Here is an 11386-nt window from a genome sequence, read left to right on the forward strand (position 1 = left end):
ATGGCCTCATTTCTGCCAACAGATCAAGCTCATGCAACTCAACTTCAGCCTTTTTGAGTTGGTCCTCCACACAGCCAAACACTTCAGAATTCCACCTTTTCAACTCCGCTTTGAGACTACACAATTTCTCCTTAGCTCTGTACCCAGCCCACCCTTGAACCTGCGAATCCACCCAGGACTTTTGCACAACAGACAAGAAGCTAGGATGCAGGGTCCAAGCATTCAGGAACCTAAACGGCTTAGGGCCCCAGTTTTTCTCATCTTCCATAAGCAACAGAGGACAGTGGTCTGACACCAGTCTAGGTAAGCCCCATAACTTCAAACTAAAATTTTCTACCTAGGTGGGATCCAACAGAAACCTATCAATTCTACTCCACCTTTCACCTTCCAAAGAATTACACCATATATAATTCCTACCCAACATAGGTAAATCCAACATTTCCAGATGATCTACAAAATTGTTAAAATCCTGCATCCCTTTGGACCTTCTAGTACATCCTCTTCTTTCGTTAGGAACTCTAATCTCATTATAATCACCACCCATGCACCAAGGCTTTAGGAAAGAGGATCTTATATTGAGGATAGAATTCCACAACTTAGCTCTTTGGACCACATCATTAGGCGCATAAATATTTAAGAAGACACACTCAAATGAACCAGAAAGAGTACCTGATAGAAGCAAAAAATTTCTGTTACTGCAACACTCTGATAAGGAGAAAACTTCAGGATTCCAAATACTCAAAAGCCCTCCAGCACTCCCATCCGAATCTGCAGCCATAAATTCCAGCTTCTCCCAAGGCCAAATGGATCGAACAAAAGTAACATCAAAATTACTGCTCTTGGTTTCTTGAAGGAGCAAAACATCTACTCTTTTTTCTTTAATCATCTGCTTCACTCTACGCCGTTTTTCCAGCCTACCCAGGCCTCTAACATTCCAAGACATGATCTTCATTGGAAACTAGCTTTAACCCCGCTACACACCTCCAATTCACGGCCAATCAGCTCTGACCCACCTGACCCCCTTTTGCAATTTTATCATACCGTTCTGCATCTTGTAGCTCTAGCTCAACAATTTTTTGTACCACTTCATTCTCCTTCCCTTCGCAGTTCATACCCAAACGTTTGCCGAGCTGCAAAGTGGCGTTAGCTTCCTCAATAGCCAGCTTCCTTCTCCTACTCGATCGGCTGTTCTGGGACTGAGAATGTGAGAGGGCTGCAGCCGCAGCCCTGAGCAACGCACCCCGCTGAAAACCGCCTGAAAATGAGGCAACGTTTCTGTGAACTCCTCTCCTTCCCCTTCCTCTCGAACCTCCTTCCTTACCTTCTTGAGGACGATGAGTGTTGGCTGTTACCACTGGTTCTCCACCCACAGTAGTTGTATTGAACCTGACAAGCTCTTGGGCTTGTGATGGGCACAAAATATGCTCTCGAGACTGGGCCAGTCCATTTTGAGCTGGGGGAACCACTTTGTTAATTAGCGCACAACTAAGCCCATCAACAGGACCTCCTACTTGGGCCCCTTCTAGCACTACTTCAATATTTATACTGGGTCTACTACCCACCGACCCACTCAGACTCTTAACAAATCCTGGAGTGAGTAAAGGAGGCCCACCAGAAACCACCCTGCTGTCATCATTTACTACTCTTGGTAACTTCTTTAGCATGCTATCCTCGACATTCTTCACGAAGCCACAGTCTGCAAAAGTGTCATTAACCACCGAAATCGAGTTCCCATGGTCTGACGCCACCAAAGCCGAGTTCCCATGCTGCTTTTGGTTAGTGTGATCCACGTCCTCGCTGCTGACATCTTGTTGAGGGTTAGCTCCGGCAACTGAACTCTCCGACCGGGAAGGTGAAGAGATGTTCAGCCCCCATTTCTGGCGCATCTCATAGTCAAAATCCACACTGTTACTTCCTTCCCCCACCGAAACCTTGTAAATTCTCTTGTTGCACTCAACCTCTACCAATGAGTTAATTGCTTCCATGGACCTAGTGTGAACCAATACTTTGCCACAGTTCAGAGATTTTGATTCCACAAGGTTATCCTCCAATCTGATGATGTCCCCCCATAAAGATCCAATACTTTGAAATGTGCTCGTGTTCCATGCATGGAAGGGAATACCATAACAGTGCACCCACACTAGCCTAGAAGTCACCATAGGCAAATCTTCGTCCCATAATCTTATATCATCACAGAGATCTTGAATGAGGTCTGCCACCAAACTAAACTTCTGGTGTAATAACTCTTCTGCTGGAAAATTTAATAGAATTAAATTCCCACCCCCAAATCGAAAGTGAATTTCATGTAAACTGGACTTCCAGATCAAGCTCTGCAACTCCCCTAGCATCGACATACTCTTGATACGCACCACCATACATCTCTGTAACCAGTCACTGCCTTCGTCTGAAACTGCCACTTTTAACAGCTTAGTCGCCTCGCCCCCCCCCTTCCTTCACAATGTCTGCATACGATTTTGTTCCCTACATGTCCTCATCCCAATGCCATTACGAACAGGCACATTGGATGAATTTGGTTCGCTGCCATCCCCTGCTACACACTCCACTCTTGGACGATTCTCATGAACTACTCCAGACACTGATCTGTGATAAGTCTTCCCATTATCATAATCTGCAAACTTTACCTTCAGTTGTTTCTTGCCGCACCAGACCCCATTTGCCTTCTGGATCGCCATCTTTGCTGCCACTACGCACTCATACCGAACAAACCCAAATCTTGTTCCCACTTTGCTTCTCTTAAATGATATGAAGACATGCTTCACCACTCCAAACTTAGAGAACATAATAAACATGCCTTTAGGATCCATATCATATGGAAGGTTGTCAACAAAAATGGAAATTAGCTTCAAGCCTGGACCACTTCGTCTTTGACCAGCAGCTCTCCCTCTGTAGAACACCGGTTGCCAACCCCCTTCAAATCTCCTACCATCAGCTCTTCCAACTTGCCCCTCCATTTGTTCCATCTCCTTAGCTCAATACAATGTTAGACTGTAATTGGAAATGTTGATCTAGTTTGTGTGACAACCCAAGTGAGAAGAAAGACTGGAAAAGTAGTAGAACTAATCAGTGTTGGTCCACCAAAGCCTCCTGACCCAAAACCTCAACCTTGCAAACCTCCTATATGTCTTCCTCCTTGTTGTAAGGAATGCGAGCTTGTAGGCATCACCTTTGTTCCCTATTATGGTGGATCATCTTGCTCCATTCTGTGAGAGATAAAGTCATCTTTTTTTTTTTTTGTTTTTTTGTTTTTTTGGTTTTGTTAGTAGGATATGTTATAAAAAAAAAAAAAAAAAAAAAAAAAAAAAAAAATCAATTTTTTGTTTGAGTTAAACCAAAGAAGATGATTGTTATTTCCTTTAAAATGACATTAACAAAATATCTATATTATTTTATTATTTTATATGTATAAAGGCTAAGGGGTAAATATGTTATTTTAATCTGACAGGAGGTTAAGTGTAATTTTCCAAATGTGAAAGGAAATTTGTATTAAACTGCAATCTCAGTGTAATTTACCCCTTCCCCCCAAAAAAAAAAATCACTAAAGATTAATAAATTAAAATAAAAAATCCATTTTAGATTTTTTTTTTCAAAACTTATTTATTGTTATTATTATTATTTTGATTTTGGTATTGACTAGATTCAATAAATCTAAATTTTTTTGATTTTTTATAATAAAAAAAATCACTAAAATGAAAAAAAAAAAAAAAACACAACAAAACTACTTAAAAGGTCAATCCTAATGGCCTGTTTGATAACGTCTATATTTACTGTTTTCTATTTATATTAATAGAATTTTTGAAAACTATAAATAAAACCTTGTTTGACTTCTGTTTTCATACAAAAAAAAGTAGGTTTTGCTTTCTATTTAATTTTTGTTTTCATTTTTTCTTCTTCTTTCTCCTACTCTTTTCAACTACTACCCATTACTCTTTCATCCCGATCTACCCCGTTTTTGCCTCAATTTTATTTATTAAATATACATATTTATAATTTAATTTTTTTTAATATAATAAAGGGGAATTTATCAGAAAGTCTCATATGGCGAAATTGTGTTCCATTTGGTCCCACAAATATTTTGTTTAATTGGGCAGTCCATGGTAGTAGGATATCTTACTGATAACTCCTTTTTTGAATTACATTGTTATGTGGTGGACAAATATGCCCTCACATCAATTATGGGCTGTTATGTTTTCATTTTGGTATATGTAATCCCATGTTTGGTGGGGCGGCCGTAGGTGTGATGTCTTGTGGGGGGTGTATGTGTAAGCCATTCTAGGATTTGTGTTTTGCGGCCAACAGTTTCGTAGGACAGTCCACCATTGCTGAGTATAACGTGAACATCATCGGCCTTGCATAGGTTTGTTTCGCATTTTGACTTTTGCAGTCTCACCCAACTTCTTGGTTTCACAACTATACAAATTGCGACGATTTTCCATCCAACTCTTGTCGTTGTTGTCGCTAACTTATATTGCTTATGTACAGTCATATATATATGACAGTTGAGTGAACCGCAACCATTCACAGGTATTTCACTCTGTGTACATATCAACATTTTCGTTGCTCAATACATACATACATTTTGCCACAATAGTGCACAGACGTTTCTTGTTGTGCAATACGGTCTCACAATGCGGCATCCAAGTCAGTACTGTAACAGTCCAATATTCCAAAACTCGGTTGTCCACGTCTTATACGACCCCGCAGACATACGTACACAGTGAACCACATTACGTATTTCATTTGCATTTAAATCGTACTCATTTCATGTTCATGGACGATCTTTCCATATTCAATTGCGATTGCTATTTAACTAACCCCATTTCTTATTACAGATGGATGCATTCATGATGTTTCTCTGTTGTTACCGGTCCACCAATATTGTATACAATTTGCAACTGTCACACAATTTCATTGATCTGGTTGATTACGTATTTAGTTTGGATCATCGGACGGATTTGGGAACTGGGAATTAGGCAGAGCTAGGTGGTAGTGGACTGTTTTCCGCGACGTAAATGTGAGAAATGTCTGTGAATCATAAGTCTTTCATTTTTCTGATTAACGTCATATTCATGTTCTTCATATTGTTAGGTAGTACGTCTTTCTGGAAGACACAACATGGGGTGAGTGGTCGTGGTCACATTTTCACACCAATGGGTGTTTGTTATTGTAATATGTTAAAGTTTGTCGTGTTCTCTCTGTTTTGTGTTAAGGGTGTTATGTTGGTGTACAGTAATGTTGTTGTTGTGGGCATTTAGTTATGTGAAAAGTTTGTCACGTTTGTCATGTGGTCCCAGTCCCACATAACTCAGTAACACAAACCCTCATACAAAAACCCTCTAGTACACTTTTCATAGAAACGGGAACCACAAACACCTTTTTTATTTCACGTCCCACGTCACGTGCCTGTAACCCACACCGTCTAAAAAGAGTACTATTACCTTTTTTTTACAATGTGAATCTCACACACCCCACACGTCTAAAAAGAGTACTATTACCTTTTTTTTGGAACGTGAATCTCATACACCCCTTTCCATAAATACGTGCGGGTTTACAAACTCAAATTAACACTTTAATGGCAAAATAGTAAACAAACAATCCTAAGGACTAAATGGTTTAAAAGAAAGCAATTAGGACCACATGATCTATAAGATGACAAAATGGGATTTACTGGTCAATTCCCCTATAATAAAGCTAAAATATTAAAATATTATACTTAATATTCATTTTCACCCATTTATTTAGTATTTTACATCTTTTAACTTTCATTAATTATAAATTATTATTTATAATATACTATCGCCTTTAATTTTTATTAATTTTTTATTTTTATTTTTAAAACAACAAAATTAACCTATTCCTACCCCACTCTCGCCCCGCCCCCAATATGATATAGGTTGGGGCTGGAGGATAACAAATGAACTCCTCCGCTCTAAACCCACCATGTTTCTATTCTTACTCATCGCTATCGACTACTATAACTAATGAACTCCTCCATCAACTAACTTCAATCACGACTTCTCGTAACCGCTAACCAACTGCCATTGCTACCAATCATCTCTTACTGGTGGTAACTACCTTTGGTCACCATCTTTTCTTGAAAATCACTTTAAGTAGCCGACTGACCACTATCTCTAACCATTGGAAAATACTTTTGACCAAGATTTCTTGTGGCCAATAACGCCAATTGCCTCTTACTGGTGACAACAATTTTGGCCACTACCTCTAGTGGCCAACAACTACCTCCGACGACCATCTCCAATCGTCGACAACCACCCCTGCAACTCCCACTTTCACTTCTTTTTAAATATTTATATACCAAACATGTTTTTTGTTTTCGTTTTTATCCAAAATAAATATAAACATGTTTAATATTTTTTGTAAATAAAAAATAATAAACTATAAATATTGCCAAACGAAAATATTCAATTTTCAAACCACTCATAAAAATATTCAATTTTCTTTGAGTCAAAAGGCTAAAATGGAAAGGCTATTTGTTAAACATACACCTACTTTTTTTTTTTTAGAGAGAATACACCTACTTATTATATACCTTTTAAAGTCTTTATACCTCTAACACACACATACAAGAAGGAAGAAAGTTTGCTAGAAATGGCAATTATGTTTTAAACATCTACAATACGAGAATGACTCCTTTTTATACCATATTGCTCTATACTTCATTTTTAGGGTCTTATTTTTTGGGCCCACAACAATAATTTGAATCATCTATCTCGTAAACTTTACAGTTACAATCATCTGTGCACAAGGTCACTTTCATCAAATATTAGTGAATATATGAATAAATTGAATTTTGTTTTTATAAAATCAATGGTTTAAATTTAAATTCATAGCTGCCATCTATTTTTTTTTTTTTTTTTGAAAAAAAGAAATAATGTAATTTGTTCCTGTGTTATGTTTGATAAAATTGATTTTTTTTCGCAACTCGCTTTTATTAATGGGCCTACGAGATGAACATTTTGGATCATCGCCATGGACCCGGGATGGAACCCACAAAAGTGTGGAGGATAGTGGTATAGTGGGAAGCTATTCTCCTAAAGTACTCAATAATATATTCTAGGGTTAATTGGTGAAATGTTTATTTCTATGGGGCATATATTATTTAATCCAAGGTTCTTTTTGGTGATAAGGACTTGTTGAAAAGTCATTGAAAAGATAATGTCTTTTTAGGCGGCAGTAATCGGTGACGACGTGGACATTTAGGTGCCATTTGAACAAACAGTTAGACATTTGAACTAATAATTAAACATATAAGTGACATGTGTACAGATAATGTCTTTTTAGTCAAAAAATATTTAATTTTGGACATATTGGCTCAAAAGTTTCATAAATAAATCTTTGACCTAATCGCCATGTATTCTAATGCAAAAATGGAAATTCTTGTCTACTTAAATTTGTCTAGTTTTTATTTTGTATTATTATTATTATTTAGTTTTTATTTTTCCTTGAATTTGACAAGTTCATGGCTATAAAACAGGCGACAGAGCTAAAATGTGATGGGCTTGTGATTGGACGCACATTCGATCACCGGGTTGCCGATGCCCACTTAGCCAACATGTTCTTCGTTTCATGGGTTGAGATTGCTCATGCAAAACCAATCTCCCATACACCTTGTTAAAAACCAATCACTACTCAATTCGAGACGCCCAAGCTATTATGATCGATCCATTGACAATATCTATGCCTTCCTATCGTCTCTACCTCCCCCAAAACTAGTAGAGGATCCCAAGCCCAATGAGGACTCCCTCCAAAGTCGCATTTACTATGTTGTGTCAGAAGAACTTAAATGTCTTCAATCACAAGCCACTAGCTCTAATGGTATTAAGATAAGCAAACTCGTGTCTTTTAGCACCTTTTTGTGGAAACTTATAGCTTCCGCTAAGAAGTTTGAGTCTGAGTCTGGCTCTAGGTTTGACTCTAATAAGAGATTTAAGATGGGTGTTGTTGATGGGAGAGGGAGATTGACGCTAAACAACAACATCAAAGCAAATCATGAATCAGAAAAGTATTTTGGGAACATTCTGTCCATTCCATATGGTGAGGCAAGTGTTGGCGAACTAAATACAATGCATCTAAGTAAGGTTGCAGAGCTTGTACATGATTGTTTGAAGGGCGCCGCAATAGAAGAGCACTTTCTAGGGCTCATTGATTGGGTGGAATTCCATCGGCCAGAGAAGGCAATAGTGAGAGTTTACTGCAAAGAGACCGATGATGAAACTGTTATGGTTGTGTCATCTGGACAAAGGTTTTCGGTGTCAAAGATAGATTTCGGGTGGGGTAAGCCGTCTTTTGGGTCATACCATTTCCCATGGAGAGGCCAAACTGGGTATATTATGCCAATGCCAAGTACAAGCAGAGATGGTGATTGGATTCTCTACATGCACCTCCACGACAAACACTTGGATTTTGTTGAGTACCAGGCACCCCATTTGTTTAGGCCATTAACTCCAGCCTATTTAAACTTGATGCATTGATGAATCTTAGCTTTTGTCTTGGGCAAATCAGACTGGCTTGTAAAAATATGTATTATTATTGATGTGTAACACATTGTGGTGGGTGATCCGCTAACATAGGTATATGCTTATGTGTGTGTATATAATGATAAGCTATCCAATCCTAAGCCAGAGTCTAGCACTCAGCTTTAGGAACAGCAGCCACAAGCCAAGGCCACAGTCGTGTAAGTAAGGTCACAGGCACAGGCCAATGCTATAGCCACAGGCCACAGTTGCTGTCAAGGCTGCAGCTCAGAACAAAGCCGCATAAGCTTTAGCACTACTAATATTCTAGAACATGTGTAATTGGATGGTTTGTTATAATTCAATGGTTAGTTTGTTAGGAGTTAACTACAAGTAGTTAAGAGTTAGGTTAGGTGGTTATGGTTACATTAATGCACATGTTGAATTTGTAAATAACTGATTCATTATCTATGTAATTTATTCATTGAGAAATAATATCAAAGTCTCAAGTTCTCTTTATGGTATCAGAGCCACAGGCTCTCATGAGCACCAATTTTTCAAAGGAAGAAGCTCATCAATTGCTTCTCCACCCACCATAGTTTTATCAACATCATCTTATTCTTCTTCAATTCCAGCAAACCACACATTATTAATCTCGAATCCCAATGCCTTTGTTACCATCAACCTTGATTCATCAAATTACATAGTTTGGAAGAATCAACTAAAAAATATTTAGAGAGCAACCAAGCTTCTTGGCTATGTGGATGGATCTGAGGTATGTCCACCATCAGTTGTACCAGATTCAAACAATCTCGAAGTTCTGAATCCAAATTATACTCTGTGGAATACAATTGATGCTCGTCTCTTGAGTTGTATAATTGCAACATTATCACCTTCTATCTTCACATCTGTGATTCATTGTCAAACCAGTCATGATGTTTGGAGTACTCTTGCCAAAAGATTTACTTTTCTTTCTAGATCTCACATCTATTAACTAAAGAACAAATTGAGTCGAATTGTTAAGAAATGAGCAACCATGGAAGAATATCTGAACCAGTTCTATATAATCTCAGATCAGCTTGTTTTGGCATCATCACCTATTGATAATGAAGATTTAGTTCTTTTGATCTTGAATCGATTACCTGAGTAATATAATGCTTTCAAAACCACTATATGAGCTAGACCAGATCCTATTTTTGTGGATCAACTATGCTTTCTACTGTGTTCTGAATCTATTCATATGGTGTCCTCTTTCAAGCATCAACATGCCTTCGAAATTCCAGGATCTGTTGCTTGTATTGCACACAGAGGCAATTTTTCTAATCAAGGTGGTCACAGAGGCTATTATAAGGGCAGAGGCACTTTTAGAGGAAGGGATGGAGGTAGGTTTCGAGGCCAGTCTGGTCACTATCAAAGAGGAAGTCCAGTCAGTCTCAGAGGGGCAGAAATATCACTGCACATACAATCAATTCCTCAGTATGTTGTCAAATCGGTGAAAAGGTTAACCACACTGCCCTAGACTGTTGGTGTAGACTAGATGTAGCTTTTCAGAATTTTCAGGCCTCTTCTTCAACCTATATTTCCTTTACTTCTTCAGACCATTCTAAAGCTTATATAGCATCTGCTTCTACAACCTCAGTATCTCCATCTGAAACCAACTGGTACCTTGATTCTAGAGTAACTTGCCACATGACTAATGATTTACGTAATATCTCCCTTTATCAAACTTACCAAGGTCATGATCAAGTGGCTATTGGTGATGGTTCTACTCTTTCTGTTGTGCCATTACTTTTGATAAGGATTTCTTTCTTATTCAGGACAAGAATATACTGAACATTCTGTATAAAGGCTGCTACTATAATGCCCTTTACCCATGCATCTCCTCATCCTCTGTTGTGCCATCTACTTCTCTAGTCTGTTTTTCTTGTTCCACTACTTCAACTGAATCATCTGTACCAAATTGGCATTTTCGACTTGGTCATCCATCCTCTAAGAAGCTTCATCACATCATGGTTTATCATCATTTAGCCTCTAAGTTTTTTTCACTGTCTCATAAGAACTCTAGTCTGTGTGAACGCTGTTATGTTTCCAAGAGCCATAGATTTCCTTTTACTTTGTCTAATTCTACTGTAAATAAACCTTTGGCTCTTATTCATACAAATGTTTGGGGACCCTTTTCTGTTTCTATTTATAGTTTTAAATACTATGTGTTGTTTATTGATGATTTTAGCAAATTTACTTGGATTTTTCCTCTTCATTACAAAAGTGAGGTGTTTGACAAGTTTCTTGAATTTAAAAATTTATTGAAAATCAATTCCATACCAAACTTCAAGTTTTAAGGAGTGACAATGGGGGAGAGTACCTCAGTAACCAATTTCAAACTTTTCTTAAACAAAAAGGGATTGAGCACCAATTGACCTGTCCTCATACACTAGCCCAAAATGGTGTAGCTGAGAGAAAACATAGGCATCTCATAGAGACTACCGTAACTCTCATGCATCACTCTTCTCCTCCCTTGGCTTGTTGGTTTGATGCCCTTGCTACTGCTGTCTTTCTTGTCAATAGGCATCCTACTCTTAAACTCAATAATCTCACTCCTTATGAGGTCTTGTTCAAACAAAAACCAGATTACACATTCTTGAGATCATTTGGTTGCAGATGTTATCCATGGCTTAAGCCCTGTACCTCCCATACACTTCAACCCAAATCTATTCCTTGTGTGTTTATTGGTTATCAACCTTCTATTAAAGGACTTGATGAGAATTAAGTACAACTATTAAGACGTATTGATAGTTTACCCTTTTTATTTACCATCTCTAGAGTTATCATTTATTAATTTATATTTTTTTTTCTATTTTGGTTGTTGGAAATTGGTAGCATTCTCTTGAATGATC

General features: G+C 37.9%; 1 protein-coding gene and 1 pseudogene across 1 annotated transcript; one reads left to right on the top strand and one right to left on the bottom strand.

The window, feature by feature from the left end:
- Positions 1-337: 337 nt before the first annotated feature.
- On the bottom strand, positions 338-943 carry LOC145823656 (uncharacterized). Its single transcript, XM_082923153.1, has one exon. It carries the CDS (start codon positions 941-943, stop codon positions 338-340), a length of 606 nt encoding a protein of 201 aa, XP_082779279.1.
- A 6555-nt stretch (positions 944-7498) lies between these two features.
- Positions 7499-8510, top strand: LOC114305762 (coniferyl alcohol acyltransferase pseudogene; annotated as a pseudogene).
- Positions 8511-11386: the final 2876 nt, after the last annotated feature.

This window comes from Camellia sinensis, chromosome 4 (assembly GCF_055761805.1).
Source record: "Camellia sinensis isolate YWXY chromosome 4, ASM5576180v1, whole genome shotgun sequence".
NCBI lineage: Eukaryota > Viridiplantae > Streptophyta > Magnoliopsida > Ericales > Theaceae > Camellia > Camellia sinensis.

Coding starts and splice junctions, on each gene's coding strand:
- LOC145823656 (XM_082923153.1), bottom strand. CDS start 943: ATGTCTTGGAATGTTAGAGGCCTGGGTAGGCTGGAAAAACGGCGTAGA.